Source organism: Mobula hypostoma, chromosome 23, assembly GCF_963921235.1.
Source record: "Mobula hypostoma chromosome 23, sMobHyp1.1, whole genome shotgun sequence".
NCBI classification, from domain to species: domain Eukaryota; kingdom Metazoa; phylum Chordata; class Chondrichthyes; order Myliobatiformes; family Myliobatidae; genus Mobula; species Mobula hypostoma.
In genome coordinates, this window is record NC_086119.1 from 20,226,429 (window position 1) to 20,243,307 (window position 16,879).

At 37.9% G+C, this 16,879-nt stretch overlaps 1 protein-coding gene across 4 annotated transcripts in view; it reads left to right on the forward strand.

The window, feature by feature from the left end:
* Window positions 1-16,879, forward strand: part of taok1a (TAO kinase 1a) — a 168,514-nt gene that overhangs the window by 143,564 nt on the left and 8,071 nt on the right. For all 4 annotated transcript variants that reach the window (XM_063031540.1, XM_063031541.1, XM_063031543.1 and 1 more), the window contains exons 15-19: window positions 547-675; window positions 3,425-3,628; window positions 4,014-4,253; window positions 6,367-6,579; window positions 14,743-14,925. In XM_063031540.1, the coding sequence (XP_062887610.1) occupies window positions 547-675; window positions 3,425-3,628; window positions 4,014-4,253; window positions 6,367-6,579; window positions 14,743-14,925 (969 nt within the window). The remainder of the gene's footprint in view (window positions 1-546; window positions 676-3,424; window positions 3,629-4,013; window positions 4,254-6,366; window positions 6,580-14,742; window positions 14,926-16,879) is intronic.

Below are 16,879 nucleotides of genomic sequence, written 5' to 3' on the forward strand. Positions count from 1 at the left end.
CAGGAGAAGAATTAGTTTACAACAATTGTCATATGGCATTTCCTTAATTATGCTGTAGGTTTTTTTTATTTTCATGTTGATGCATCCATCCAGCTTAACAACACAGGGTTTAAGATGTCGCCCAAGAAGATGGGTGCTGTTCCAATTTTCTTTAACTTTACTACTATGTACTATTGTAACCTGGCAAATAATCTACAAACGTCAAAATTTCAGCGGTGCTTGTTAAAATTTTACCGGGGGAACCTTTGAATTTTAAGTCAAGTATAGCAATAACAGGTTAGTAGCATTAGTGATAATGAAACTCTTAGATTATGGCTAATAATCTATATGGTTCACTCTTGTCCTTCAGGGAAGGAGATTAACAGCTGGTATTCTACACATCACTTTGCAAGTGCCATTTTGTATAAGTTGGAGTGGTTCAAGATGACTCTCTGCTATTATTTCAAAAGTATTTGTGGATGGGAATAAATGCTAGTGTTTCTAGCAATGCTCATGTCTCGTGATTAATTTTAAATTGTGTTAATTTCAAACATTTTATGTTGTTAGACCAAAGCAGTTTCTACTGAAGAAAAGAAATTTCAACAACATATACAGGCACAGCAGAAGAAGGAATTGAGCAGCTTCCTGGAATCCCAAAAAAGAGAATACAAACTACGTAAAGAACAATTAAAAGAGGTAAAAGTAATTTCATTACTTTCTTAACAATGAATGAATGCTTACTTAAAGTTGTTGGGTACTCTTGATTATGAATGAGTTCTTAAAGCAATGTACAGTGCTTTATCTAGAATGTAAATGTATTGTAATATTGTAGCATCTATTAAGTAATATGTACACAAAATCAAACTTGACTGTGGATCATTTGTTTGCATGATCTCTAAATTTTATTTACCATTAACTGTAATGATGTTGCTTTATAGCACATGAATTATCTCCTATTTTCCTTTGAAACGCTGCTACAAGCTGTGGTGAAATTATTTATACCTGTACTTCGATGTTACTTGCAGTACAAAGATACCTTCCAAAAAATTAATAGAAGTGCTGCAATTTATTTTGACCTGTGCATGTTTTCACATGACTTATTTTGCTCATTTTCTTGGCTTGTAACCTGCTGAATTTTTTTTCTTGAATTTTGAGGAATTCATAGATGTGGAGAGTGGGTTAGTGGAGGTGTTGATCAACCTTGCTGTTTGGGGAAAGTAACTGTTTTTGAGTCTGGTGGTCCTGGTGTGGAAGCTACGTAACCTGTGCAGGATTTCACATGACTTGTTCTTTTTCTCCTTGGCTTGTATTCAGTTGTATTTTTATCAGTGATAATGATGCTGCAGTGTATCTGTTAGAGGTGCAGAAAAGTTTCTAAGCTGGAAAAATCACGATTAGATCTAATGTTTACAGTGAGAGACCCCTCCCAGATTTTCAGTAATTATTTATTAACTTCTCAGCACTGGTTACAGCCATATTGCACCTTCAGCATTGATTGCAGTTATCTTGCTTCTGGTTTTCAGAGCACCATTTTTAATATCACTTAAGAAGTGCAGGTTTAATCATGCTTCCAAAGCAAGGGTGACAAGGCTGAGATGCATCTGTGTATATCTCATGTATTAGTTGCTACACCATTCTCTACATATTTTCTGTGGGATATTTTTAATGCTTTAATTTTTAATCAGGGAAAATTTCTCTGCCATCTTCTAAAACGGTGAAGCATATTATAACCATGTGCTGCATATCTATATAGATGCTTAACTTAAACCAATAATTCCACCCCTCCCCTTCCATAATATTTCCATTCTGCTAGGATTATAGGATTTTTTAAAAATGTCATCTTCTTGGGCCTGATCTGCAAATAATGACTTGCTTTTTAAACTTCAACAACTGAGTCTACCAAATTCTTTTTCATTGGCTTTCTAAAATATGTGCTTCAGTTAATCTATACCTGAATAGACTACTCCACATAACATCACCAGAATGAGGTAACTGTTAATTCTGTACTATAATTTCTTGTACACAGCACTTGCTTTACACTGGAATCATTGCTTAGCACACACATAGACTCCCAGGAATGAGAGCACAAATAGAGTCATTGTTAAAAGGGACCAATATAACATTTTATATAGTACTGGATTACTGACAGTTCTTTAGCAGAAACCTGGCATGAGCTCTTGTCCACTCCATTGCTCTGTGCTGTTGTGCCAGGAACCTGGGTGTTAGGGTCTTGGCACACACTGTATTGTCCACTGGCATTCTTCTGGCAGTTGCTATGGGTCATTGTGGAGAGACTATAAATGAAGGTGCTGATTAGATCAATAGAAGTGTATCACCTTAGAGATATTTTTGGGTTGGGGAGAGCTAGGCAGCTAAATAAAGAAAGGAGAAAGACATGTTCTGTTATATCCAGCAGGAGGCAATGAGGGAATTCATTGGATCTAAGTGGTCTGTCAACATCTGAAGCAGTCACTGCTAGTACCCAACAATGGGGGGCATCCTTTAACCCTGTATTTTCAGCAGTGAGTAGCTGACTGCATATTTCTAACTGCCCAATACAAGCCTTCATAGGGTGACCAATTGATTGACCAGCTGAGGCAGTAGTTTGTGCCAGGTTCCACCACACTAGCAGATAGAGCTAGGGTTCATGGCAGGTCCCTGGCATAACAGCATATGGCCAGAGCCAGCTATACAGCTGCAGGAATTCAGGTATGTACTTTCTAGAATCAGTGTCTGGAGGGTAGCGCTCATGAAGCTGCCATGTGCGTCATAGCATAACTTCAACATACCTTCCAATTTAGATGCAGGAATAGACCAACAGGCAACTTGTCCATCGACCCTGCATTATCATTCACAAAGACTGACTGATCTAATTCTAGCCTCAACTTCACATTCCCATCTTCCATCAATAACCTTTCACCCCCTTACCACGATCTATTTAACTGAGAAATATTCAAAACCTCTGCTGCTCAAAAGACTCTCAACAGTCAGTAAAAATTTCAGCTAATTTCCTCAATTGTTTTAAATAGCTAACCTATATTTTTAAACAGAGATGTTCCCTCATAAGAGATTCAATGGGCCGAACAGCCAAATTCTGTTTCTGTGTCTTATCGAGAGCACGTTGTTTCACAGTAAAGAGCCAGTCATTTAAAACTGAGGTATTTGGAAATTTCCAGCAGAGGACGGTGAATCTCTGAAATTCTCTGCTCCTGAGAATTGTGGCGGCTAGCTCATTTTAAGTGGAAATAGGTAATTTTTTGAACATTTGAGGTATTGAGAGCGAGAGCAATCTGTCACAGAGGAAAAGTTGAGGCCTGGGTTAAATTAATAATGAATGACAAGGCAAGCTTGAGAGACCAGATGGTGTTCTAGTGATGGTGAAAGTAAAATGAGATTGCACAGTAATTTTTCAAGAATATGACAAAATTATTTTTATATTTGACAGGAATTGAGTGAAAATCAGAGTACCCCAAAGAAGGAAAAACAAGAATGGTTGTCTAAGCAGAAGGAAAATTTCCAGCATTTTCAGGCTGAAGAAGAAGCTAATTTACTGCGGCGCCAGCGCCAATATCTAGAACTGGAATGTCGACGTTTCAAGCGGAGAATGTTGCTTTCACGTCATAACCTTGAACAGGATCTAGTGCGAGAGGTACATTTAAATTGGCAGTGTTTATAACAGTAAATATTTCAATTTAATCATGTTCAGTCTTCGTATATCAAACATCTTGTTATACTGTAGATAATCATCTACTTATCAGCAGTAGTTTGTAGATAATGAACTGAATTTGAAGTAGGCTTGTGCAGTTCTGTTACAGTACTGATACGTTTACAGCAAAGGCAGATTGTCTATTATACAGGAAAACTAAATATTTCAGGCATTTGTTTCAGCTGTAATATTTGTGCCAGTTGGCATCCATAGAAGGAGAGATAGCTAGAACTTTAAAATGATCTTTTATCAATAGCAAATGGAAATTATGTTTATTGTTGTACCTCATAGTAGGTGGTTGCCCCTCAAGTATTATTATCTTCCTTAGGAGCTGAACAAAAAGCAAACACAAAAAGATCTGGAACATGCAATGTTACTGCGCCATCATGAATCCATGCAGGAGCTAGAATTCCGCCACCTCAATACCATACAGCGTATGCGCAGTGAGCTCATTAGACTGCAGCACCAGACTGAGCTCACCAATCAACTGGAGTACAACAAACGTCGAGAGCGGGAGCTGCGGCGTAAACATGGAATGGAAGTGCGACAGCAGCCCAAGAGTCTGAAGGTATGGGTGAATATAAAATATTTTGTCTTAAACACAAGGGATTTGCCAGGTGCTAGAAAACCAGAATAACATGCACAAAATGCTGGGGAAATCCAACAGGTGAGACAGCATCTATGAAACGTTGACTGTTTATTAATTTCCATAGATGCTGCCTGACCTGCTGAGCCCCTCCAACTCTTTGTGTTGCTATAGTTTTGCATTTCTTCACTGGCTTTGAGTATCTTCCACCTAAAAAGGTGACAGTAACCTGCTCTCAGGTCACTGTAATTTCACTCTTCAGTTGCTTGGTCTGATGGTGTACAAAACTGGAAGCATCTTTTTCTCCTCTGAGAAAGGTGGTTATAAACATTGTGCATTACTACCTAAATAATGCTTTAGCTTTTAGACAGTCAGCATTAATTTTATACTAACTTGTAAATTTAAACAACTGAACCTCTTAATATTATTTTAATTATGATTATGTGTTCTCAATCATACAATATTTGGTTACTTGTATGCTAAGTTTGATATTAAGCATTGCTTATCTCGAGTGCTTAAGCTTGATTGACGGTATCACCTGGGTGGGCCTTCATGGTTTCCACATTCAGGGTTGCAGTAATCAATTTTATAAATGTTTTAAAAAAAAACCTGGGTTACATTTTTCAACTCTTCTTATTGTTTGGAGAAATGAGGTTGTGAAATGGTTGCACATGAAAATACTTAAGCGTTAGGAAGTTAATGATACATTCTGCAATTTTATTGTAGCCCTCCATATTTTTTTTAACCTATGATTCATCACATTGTTTTATTAATATCCTCAAAATTCAAGTATTAAACCAAGTATTCCCTTAATGTTTGCATTAGCACAGTGGGATTATTGAAGTTAGCATGCTCTCCTCTGAAATTATAATAAGTAAAAAGCCCCAACAAAGGGGTTCGTACTTAACATTTGCTGATCATTGTCATTTCCTGCATGCCAATTCTTGACAGGCATTTAACTACTATAAACAAGTCTCTATTGAAAGAAGAACATGAGTGATGGTCAGCGATGAAATATCTTGTGATTTTTGTGAATGGGAAGTGTATTACATACCTTTTAAGTTTTTAATTTTGACATGATTACAAATCTACATGCTCAAAGAACTATGTATATGAGGAGAGGTGATTCACATGAATTGAAAGCCGGGGGATAACAATCCTGTTGTTTCCTACAAGCTTTTGTTGATGTACAGTGGAATAGAAGCCACATCAACTGGCATTCATTTGGTGCCGAGTCACCGGAGAATGACATTGTAGTTTCAGAGAGCATTCTCTCACATTTGAACAGCACTCACTTAAAGAGTACACTTAGCATATTTTATGTGGAGCCTGTGATTTTCTCACTTCATATGAAATCACCCTTTGCACAAGTTAAAGGGGAACTCAGCTTATGTGGTCCATCATCATGGACTTCAATACCTGGAACTGCTGGCAGATTATCCACTTGATGATTTCAGTCTAATTTAGCCCTTTAGCCCACTGTAGGTTTGCTTTGAACTTATCACCAGGAGATGTATGAATGCATCAGAAAGCCTATATCACAAGCCTAAAATGATTGTTGAAATTCAAATTTCCCTGCCTTCTCAGGCCTCTCTTCACCAAGATAACCAAATCACTTCATGTTCTCTGCTGCCAGTTCTGCCACTGTAGAAAAAAGATATTCATGCATGTCCAAAGAAACTACATTGCACACTGCACACAGTACGTTTGAGCTGACTTGTATGTTCCATATTTTTATTTTCTGAAATTTTAAATGTTTTGAATAGCAAAATATAAGGATCGAGTATTACTCATCAATTCTCCATAAATTGAAGAGACTACACAAGTTCAGACATAGACCATAGGTCCATATGACATAGCAGAATTAACCCACCACCGTCCCATCATGAATGATTTATTATTATCCCTCTCAACCCCATTCTCCTGCCTTCTCCCTGCAACCTTTGACAGCCTTATTAATCAAAAAACTCCACAGATTCACCACCCTGTGGCTAAAGAAATTCCTCAACATAAAAGCTGGAAATTCTGTTCTGTAGAAACTTAAAAATGTTGATCTCTGGGATGAAATCTGTAAAACAACTTTGTACATTTGTAGTCGAAAGAGTTGCAAATCAAGAAGCAATTCCAGGACACTTGCAAGATACAGACACGGCAGTACAAGGCACTTCGCAACCACCTGTTGGAAACTACTCCTAAGAGTGAACACAAGGCTGTGCTCAAGCGACTGAAGGATGAACAGACAAGGAAACTAGCCATACTTGCAGAACAGTATGATCACAGTATCAATGAAATGCTGTCAACACAAGCAGTGAGTATTTTTTTTGTATTTTTAATTAAATTTTAGTTAGTTGGATGAATATCTCCTCAGCTGGATGGAAGTAGCCCATCAAAGATTGGGTTCAGAGTGAAGATGGATTCTGAGCTAAGCAATCATATATAATGTTTAGACGTAGCTAATTGCTCCAGTACTCGTGCAAGCAAGCAGTACTCTTAATTTTCTGCCATAACCTTCTGTAGTAATTGTGATTTGACACTGTTGATACTGTTGCAAGCAAAATAATATAAGGGCAGTACAATTATTTATTCTAAGTTCCACTACACCATTACTATTCATGTACAATATTCTACCTTGAATGAACAAAGATGAATGCTTCAAGCTATTGTTTTCTCTGTCTGACGCACAGCGTATATCTATTACTGTTTTAGTATATTTAAATTTAAAATAAAAACAGTAAATACAGAATGTGCTTTGTCAACGTCACTGGGGAAATGTGCACTGGTGTTGCCTGACCAGAGGATTTCAGTTTTTATTCGGATTTCCAGCTTCAAAGTAATTTACTTAGGTAAAGTTAATTTGAACCTGACTTTAATCGCCTTAATTTCACTCTTTGCTCCCAAAGTTTTTGATAACATTGAATTTGTTTCTTTATATAAGTTATCTGGTGGGGGGGGGGGTGTGGAGGGAGCTACTAAGCTTGGATTATTTACAAATGCTATTTCTGTAGATTCTGAAACTAACACAAAAAGAAATTCCAATTGTAACAGCTAAATAAACATGAGATAATGCCATTCAGATATGATGTACACCACCATTTTATTCTGGCAACTCTAATGATTAAATTTCACAATTTTTTCAAATTTGGTGAAGTAGTCACTAATAACTATGGTTATTGGTACATCTTGTGCAGGAGTGCACAAACATGGCTGCTGCAACCACTTCAAGGCAAAGTTACATTATTTATTAATGAAGCATATTTCTGCTTTGTGGTAAATAAAGGATCTTTGCTATTATTTAATACTGTATTCATAACGCCAACAAAACACAGTTTTTGTTGTTTTTAAAAAGGCAAACAACAGGAATTCTGCAGATGCTGGAAATTCAAGCAACACACATCAAAGTTGCTGGTGAACGCAGCAGCAGGCCAGGCAGCATCTCTAGGAAAAGGTACAGTCGACGTTTCAGGCCAAGACCACACAGTCCTGATGAAGGGTCTCGGCCTGAAACGTCAACTGTACCTCTTCCTAGAGATGCTGCCTGGCCTGCTGCGTTCACCAGCAACTTTGATGTGTGTTGCCTGACAGTTCCTGTTGTTTTCACTTTAAACCATTTATTTTATATTGAGTTGAAATGGATCAGCATCTGCAGAATTCCCATGGTCTCCAGGAATATGAGAAACATTACAATAAATGATTGTCAAAATCATGAATGCTATTTTAGAATGCAGTAGCCAATGGCAGTCCTAGGTTAAAAAAAATAGGAGAAAGTAACATTACTTGGAATATTTTAATGCTGTAGCTTTTTCATTCACTACATTTAATACTGGTACGTCCATGCACCAGCACTCAGTTGATTTATGAGAAAGGTACCCATCGAGGTAAACATATATGAAATTAGCTTTTTTAGGCCCATGAGTTTACTAAGCTGTAAATATAGTTTAGTGTACCTTAGGCATCTCACTTAAGCCTCCTATAAAGAATTGTCAGGATATTCTGCAGTAAAACTAGTTCACATGCTGAAATTCCCATCACTTAAATGTATTTCTCTCAAGTGTAGTGGGAGACAGCATAGATTGTGGATTACTGAATCATCAACAGTAATTTTGGAGGTATTGTTTAAAAATGTCTGCACCTAAATTATGTCAATTTCATGGTATAATGACAGTGAACACAGATGGTTTTGTCATTGCCGCAACTGCAGAATCTAGACAACACTTGCCAAAGTGGAAAATGTAGTTTTTTTATATTTAATCTATTAATGGTTATTCAGTTTTACAAGTAAAACCCTGATAATTTGGTATCTTCCGCTAGGCCCCACCTCCCCCTCGTACCCCATCTGTTACTCTTTTTAATGCACACATTCTTTCTCTCACTCTCCTTTTTCTCCCTCTGTCCCTCTGTATATACCTCTTGCCCATCCTCTGGGTCACCCCCCCCCCCCCGTCTTTCTTCCCGGACCTCCTGTCCCATGATCCTCTCGTATCCCCTTCTGCCTATCACCTGTCCAGCTCTCGGCTCCATCCCTCCCCCTCCTGTCTTCTCCTATCATTTTGCATCTCCCCCTCCCCCTCCAGCTTTCAAATCCCTTACTCACTCTTCCTTCAGTTAGTCCTGACGAAGGGTCTCGGCCTGAAACGTCGACTGCGCCTCTTCCTATAGATGCTGCCTGGCCTGCTGCGTTCACCAGCAACTTTGATGTATGTTGTTGTAATTTGGTATCTGATGGTTTGACATGTGGCTCACTGAAGCAGTTTCCATGTTCCTTTAAACTCAGTGAGGGCCCATTTCCAGCAGGGCTCTCTATGAAGAAATAACATAATAATTGAAGGAAAAATAGTTACAGTGAAGTAAGAATGTTGGTTAATTAGTTTTACTGCAAAACCATGCTTTAGTGGAGGTCGTGGCAAAATGAATCAAAGAAGAGTTGAATGACAAATGAAGGAGAATATGATCTATGGAGAACTAGGAAAGTAGGAGTGGGTCTGATAGGATTGCTCTGCAAGGTGAGAGCATAGACCTGAAAGAAGAATGGGCCCCTTTGCTGAAATAAGGAAGAAAGAACATCATTTGAACTCTGCTGCATTTATGACATCGTTGCATTGATTCTCAAAAAGCAACTTGTCCAGAAATATAGTGTAACTGCATAAACCTGCAAGCCGTTCAGTTCAAACATTCAAGTCTTGGAGTTGAGTATAGTTCTTTCTCCTTCCTTCATCCAGAAATCAGAGACAGTAGTTACAACTATGACATGGTCTTTGGATGATCATAATGTCAGTAACATAACTGCTGATTCTTTCTCAAACCATTTAAAAATCCAGTCTGTCTTTCAAATCATACTTGCCTCTGGCTAGTGCTTTTGTAAAGAACTGCTGCCAAAGTTCTCCTTGCATGTCAATGTGTGACACTTGTGGTTTGAAACATGCTTGTTAGAGACAAACGCAGGAGTAAGATGCCAGCACATCTGACATCTTGTCATGTTGCTGGTCTCATCCCCCCAAAGTCACCTGGTAGAGAACTGATTTATTGAATTTGCAACTGAATGCCCTTGCATCTGACCTTACAGCTGCTGGTGTAGTTAGCATAATTGAATGAAATCACTGATCTGTAGGTAAGTGCACTATTCAATTTTTATTTGGTTTATTTCAATGTTAAAGTGTTTATTTCACTTTTAATTTTTTAAATTTTAAAACTAATTGAACAGCTGGGGTGATGTACTGCGTCCGGTGCTCCCGATGCAGCCTTCTATATACTTGGTGAGACCGGGCGCAGGCTGGGAGACCGTTTTGCTGAAAACCTATGCTCTTTCCGCCAGAGAGAGCAGGATCTCCCAGTAGACACACATTTTAATTCCACGTCCCATTCCCATTCTGATATGTCTATCCATGGCCTCCTCTACTGTAAAGATGAAGCCACACTCAGGTTGGAGGAACAACACCTTATATTCTATCTGGGTAGCCTCCAACCTGATGGCATGAACATTGACTTCTCTAACTTCCGTTAATGCCCCTCCTCCCCTTCCTACCCCATCCGTTATTTATTTATCTTTTATTATTATTAATAATTTTTTTCTCCTTTTTCTCCCTCTGTCCCTCTCACTATACTCCTTACTCATCCTCTGGGCTTCCCCCTCCCCCTTTCTTTCTCCCTAGGCCTCCTGTCCCATGATCCTCTCATATCCCTTTTGCCAATCAACTTTCCAGCTCTTAGCTCCATCCCTCCCCCTCCTGTCTTCTCCTATCATTTCAGATTTCCCCCTCCCACTTTCAAATCTCTTACTATCTCTTCTTTCAGTTAGTCCTGACGAAGGGTCCCGGCCCGAAATGGCTCGAGACGCTGCCTGGCCTGCTGCGTTCACAAGCAATTTTTATGTGTGTTGCTTGAAATTCCAGCATCTGCAAATTTCCTCATGTTTGCGTAACAGCTTTAAGCAGTTATCAGAGGAAACAATTCAGGAATCTTTAACAACAGCAACCTCTCAAAGGTTATCCTGGTGATCGAAGCAGGTGCTGAGATCTGGTGACTGCTGATAACCACGTTGCAGCAGGGCCACTCAAAAGTGGAGGATCAGTTTGGTTGGCCCACTGTATCAGTCAGGATTAATGTGGGCAAGCAATGTGTTTGGATGGCGAATTGAGTGGTCTTGTCTCTCTCAAAGAAAGCAATATCAGATTGAGCAATATACCTGCAAAGTTATTCAAATTGAGAATAGCGTGCATGCTTGTGATATGCATTTTAAATAACTTTGACAACAACAATAATGTACATGGGCTTGTAATTTATATAATTAAAAGGCAGAAATTATTTTCCTGTTGTTCACTTTCCTCATCATTTACTAACTGCAGTCCCACTGTTGCTGCCTACTCAAACCACAATTATATATTTTTTTATCTACGTGAGTAGGTGGATAAATCCCTGGGTTGCATTATAAAGATGAATAATCATAATACGAAATATCATGTGATCAGGAGTGAGGAACGTCATGAATTCCTTACTGGATTGTTATCCATCAAATGCAGGAATTTTTTTCAATCATTACAATCACCTGTGTAATATTGAGCTCGGTAATAGGGGTTTTCATGAAATTTTAATTCTTAACCATCCTGATTCACCAAGAAGTAAATTGAAAGCATCTCTCTGAAATGTATTTGAAGTAACTTGGATCATAATAATAAGATGCAACCCATGCTTCTTACTGTTATTTCAAAAGCATTTCATAAGTATGCAATTTATTGGTAATATTATCAGTTTTATTAATAAAAAATCCTCAAAGTTAATTTTATTTCCAAAATAAGATAGTTCTTTTTTTTCCAAAATACTCAGAAATGAGCTGCAGAAATAACTACTTCTGAATTAGATTCTTAAGTTGATTTTAGGTGACCTGAAAGCAATAAAGGAGATATAATTTATTCTAACAACTAAAACTTTTATTTTAAAGTAAATGATTATACTTTGATGTGATTTCCCCCCCCCCCCCATGTCTAAGTTTACAATCCCTATGGAAGCTGGCATTTAGATTTTTACTTCTATTTTTGTCAGTAATGTTTACAAGCAGCAGATGGCAGTACATTTTCAAATCTTCAGCCATATCAAATTAATTTATAAATGGGTGAAATAAGTATTCTAGTGGTAAAAGGATTAACTGTTGAAATGCTATATTTAATCTTGTTCTCTACTTTGATTGATTGATCATGTTAACAAATTACTTGTTTAATTTGTGCTTTTTTTAATTGAGCCTGATTTTGTGTTAGCACATGAAGCATAGTGGTTTGTGTATACCAGCAGCTGTCTAATAATCAAAATTTTGTGAATTGAATTGCTCAGCCAGTCAGTCAGCAGCTATGGAAAGAGAAATGGAGATTGCTTTGAATCAAATCCTCTTCATTAAAACAGGGAAGGAGAGAAACAAAGTTAGTATCAAACTACTGAGAGTGTCGGAGAATGGATAGTTCAAATAAATGATCACTAATAGGGTGAGATTAGTGGTCCTGGAGATGAGCTGTAAAGGCAAGTTTTGGTCAATACTTTGTTGAAAACAAGGGATTTAGCAAGACAAGACAAATGGACAGAATCCCTTTGCAGAGCAGAGCACCTTCGAGGTTGATATTCTTGAAAGAGAAGTGACTGAATCCAAAAGAAAATGGAATTGCTAACTGTGAAGAAGCTGTGATCCGCTTTCCAACGGGAATTCTGTCTGTCTCTAATATCTGTTCACCCTCAGTGATTTCTGTTTCTCCTCTGGTCTTAAGCAAATTGTTGATCAAAACTCAATTTCTTTCCAGCTTACCTCCAGGACAAGCCTAACCTCGCCCTGTCAGGGATAATGTCATTGTTCTGTCTCTCTCTGTCTAAGTGGTCTTCACTCCAAAGGTTCACTTAGTTTCTCTATCCATGGATGCTGCCTGACTTAGAACAATACAGTGCAATACAGGCCTTTAGGCCCAGAATGTTGTGAGGACTTTTTAACCTTACTGCAATATCAATCTAATGCTTCATCCCACATAGTTCTCAGTTTTCTTTCATCCACGTGCCGATTTAAGAGTCTCTGATATATTTGCTTCTACCACCACCCTGGTAGCTCCACACACCCACAACTGTTCGTGTACTAAAACAAATAAAATCTACCTCTGACATCCCCATTAATACTTTCCTCCAATCACTTTCAGATTATGCCCCCTTGTATAAGCCATTGCTGCTCCGGGAAAGAGTCTCTGGCTGTGCATTCTGTGCCTCTATTAGCTTGTCCACCTCCTCATCCAATTTTACTCTAAAGAGAAAAGCCCTAGATCGCTTAACCTATTCTCATAAGATATATTCTCTAATCCAGACAGCATCCTGGTAAATCTCCTCTTCACCCACTCAAGCTTCCACATCCTTCCTATGATGAGGTGGCCAAAATGGAACAAGTATTCACTAATCCACTTAGTGAGTGTTTCCAGCATATCTTGTTCAGATTTCAAATTTTCAGTGTCTGCAGTACTTTTGGTGCAAATGCAGATACTTTTCCTGTAAGTAGAGGTAACTAACTGGCATTTATTTCAGGGCAGCGCCCTCTGTAGGACATGCATGATTTCTGAACTAGACAAGCATCATTGAGGTTTTTCAAACATTGGATTGTAGAATTTTCACAGAAGCTACACCAGAAAGATTTAAAAGAAATAAGATGTGCATAATTTAAATGTAATTGAAAAGATATAAGATTAATTGCAAAATACAGATAAGTTTAGATTTTTTTTACATTAAAACTTAAGAGCATCTTGTAAGGGGATGAGACTTTTCAATTATTGAAATTTCAACATGGTACTTGATAAAGTCACATGTAACCAATTGATCAGAAAAGTAATAACTCAGTGGTTCTGAGGAAAACGTAAAGGCAGTTTAAAAGTGGTTCAGTGGGAGACAGCAAAGGGCAGGAATCAGAATTCCAGTGGCGAGAGGCCACTGGAATTCATTCTAGATCCAGTGCTTTTTTTTTTCAAATGTTAGTGGGCAATGATAAGGAGGTCTGCCAGACAAAACCATTATTGAGAAGAGTTCTAAGCAGCAGCAGGATAATAGTGGACTAGTCAAGTGGTTTCAAAAGTGGACAAATAGAATTCAAAATGTTTAAGTTAATGCATCTGGGGACATTATATTAGGCAAGGGAAGAAAAGCAGAGATTTTGAGTTGTCAATACACAGTTGCTTGAAGGTTTTAAAAAGTGTATTAGAAGGCATACAGGATGCTTGCCTTGAGTTGTGACTTGTATAAGAGCACAGAGATGGTTCTAGATGTGCAACAAACGGTACCTGCCTATAGAACACCATTTAAGGCACAGTCAGAACATAGTGTACAATTCTGGTCACTGCATTATAGAAAGCACCAGCAACAATGCAGAGGAGATGTGCAGGTCTAGAGACTAGCATTGATATGTAGAGACTTCCTTAGCTGGGACAGAGAAATTGATGGTAAGCTTGATTGAGAGAGTAGAGTCAGGTAAGGCCTTAAGTGAGAGGTAATCAAAGCCCCTGGTAGACATATTGGTAATCTGGAGATGAGAATTTAAGCTAATTACTGGAATGATTGAAAGGATGTTGAGAAAATCTTTTTGGAGTAATGTGATTCGTGAACTCTCTGTCTAAAAGGGTAAAGGAGGCAAAAATCTACATGCAAAAGACGACAGATAGGTACCCTTTATAGTGGTAGACTTGAGAGCTGGGAAATAACTGCATGTATAGCCAGCAATGGCCAAATGGCAAATGTTCAGTGATGATTTTCTCTACTGCAGTCACTTTCATATATTAATAAGATGTGTTTGAATTTTTTTATATGTCAAAACTGAAACAATGGTAATGTTTTAGTTAGCTAGGTGACATCAGAGGATACATTTTGCACTTGTGCATTCCAATGATGTTTGTTATCAAACTGAACAGTTGTCCTAATTCAAAATATTTATTAATTTTCTTTTCCTATTCTTATTAAATAAATCTTCTTACAGTTACGCCTAGATGAAGCTCAGGAGGCTGAATGTCAGGTGCTGAAAATGCAATTGCAACAGGAACTTGAGCTGCTGAATGCATACCAGAGCAAAATCAAAATGCAGACTGAGGCGCAGCACGAGCGTGAACGTAAGGAATTGGAGCAGAGAGTCTCGCTACGCAGAGCCCTACTAGAGCAAAAGGTACAACATAACTGCATGTCTAAGTACACTAGAGTTTCAAAAATGATCTGGTATTTTCAAATGTAAATTCACCCAGTTCATTACAAAAGTTTTTCAAAATGACAGTTAAGTAATGCTCGTAATATTAAGAGCTTCTAAAATTTGCTCTGCCTTCTTATTAATTTCAATCTGGATACTTAGGTTGGAATTGATTCTTCTATTAATGTATCTACCTTTGAACAGAATGTTAATAATATTCAAATGAAAGGAGCATGCTTACAATGCCTCGCAGGTTAGGCAGCAATTTTGAAGAATCAGAACTGAAAAGGTTAAGTGAAAAGGAAGCGGAAAGGGAGTGAAGAAGGTGTAATCAGGTGGACGTCAAAGGATTGGTTAAAGGAAAGATGACACAGGTCAAAAGTGGTATTAGAATAGGAAAAGAAAGAAAAGTGGTCTAGAGGAGGTGTAAGTAGCAGAATAGTGAAATGGTCGAAGTCCACATTGAATCCTGAAGATTGTAATATGTCTAATTAGAAGATGATGTGCTGCTGCTGCTCATATAAAACCAGAAAATGCTGGTAATAGCCTTAAAACAATAAATCTCGTTTCACAGATGGTGGCTGATCTACTTGGATTTCTTTTTTGCATTTTCTGTTTTGTTTCTTTTTATATTCCTGTTTTCATTTGATTAGTGTAGGATGCCAAGAACCAAAGTAAAAGAGAGAGATATATGTAGAATTCAAATGGGAGGTGACCAGAAGCTAAATATTACAATTGCATACTGATTAGTGGTATTCTGCAAAGTTACCCAAACATCATTTGTGATCTTCATCTTAGACAATTTGAAAGAATTTCAGATAAATCACTTCATCTGGAAAAACGTATTTGGATATCTGTGTGTGAGAATACTGGAAGGCCAAGTGTTTCATCTCCTGTGCTTACTTGCACAGGAAGGTGCTCTGGAATAGGGATGGAATTTTAATGTCACAGGCAGTGGTCTCATTGGAATGCTGAAAGGAGATGAGATCTAGGGAGAATCAGTGTAACAGCTGAGTTGCCAGAAATAGGGAAAGTTTGATCTGTTGACCATGGGGTTGATATGATAGAAGATAAGGACCTTAGAAACCATATAAACAGCCTGGTATGGGTGAATGTTCTGAAGGGAGGAAACAAGCATAACCAAAACTCCTCTTGATTTATCCTCCCATAGTCACATTTAAGAGAATGTGAATATGTAAGCAGTGAGTAAGTCCTGTCAATTAAAATCTACACTGTACTGAAAAAAAATAGAAACATGATTTCATTAAGTTGAAAATGTTTTCTGAACACTTGAGGCTAGGTTTTACCTTCTTGAATTTATTTCCTAAAAACTGAGAATACTTTTTATCACTTTCACTGCTGTTCCATTTTTAAGATGGGTATCCTGAGAACCTTATTCAAGTCAGTTCTGTTTAGAGCCATTTCCAATATAGCCAGCTATGGAATTTCCATTGCTGAGGCTGCATTTGACTGGTATACAAATTTAAAAGTCACGGGCATTTCAGTGCTCTGAGTAAGTGATTACAGATTTCATAATTGATATTTTCTGTAAATGTTTTGTCATGTTTAATGAAACATTTAAAAGCGCGTGCCTTAATTCTGTTCAGCTTTGTAACTGGAAAAACCTTGATTTAGTCACTGTTAAGTAAAACATCTACTAGCAGTAGAACAGGTGTTTGAGCATATATGTGAGCTCTGTGATGCTGTTCCTATAAATATTTGTTGTTGGAAGTGTCGCTGTGCTTTCCCTGCTTCCATCATTGAACAGATAACAGATGGTAATGATGCTGCACTACCAACTACATAATAGCACATATTGGAAGCTGCTGAATAGTTCAAGCAGATTGGAGGTTAAAGGTTGCATTAGCCTTTAACACAAGCAGAGGCTATCAGAGTTGGAAGATAATTTTAGTTAAACACAGAATTTAATTGGCAT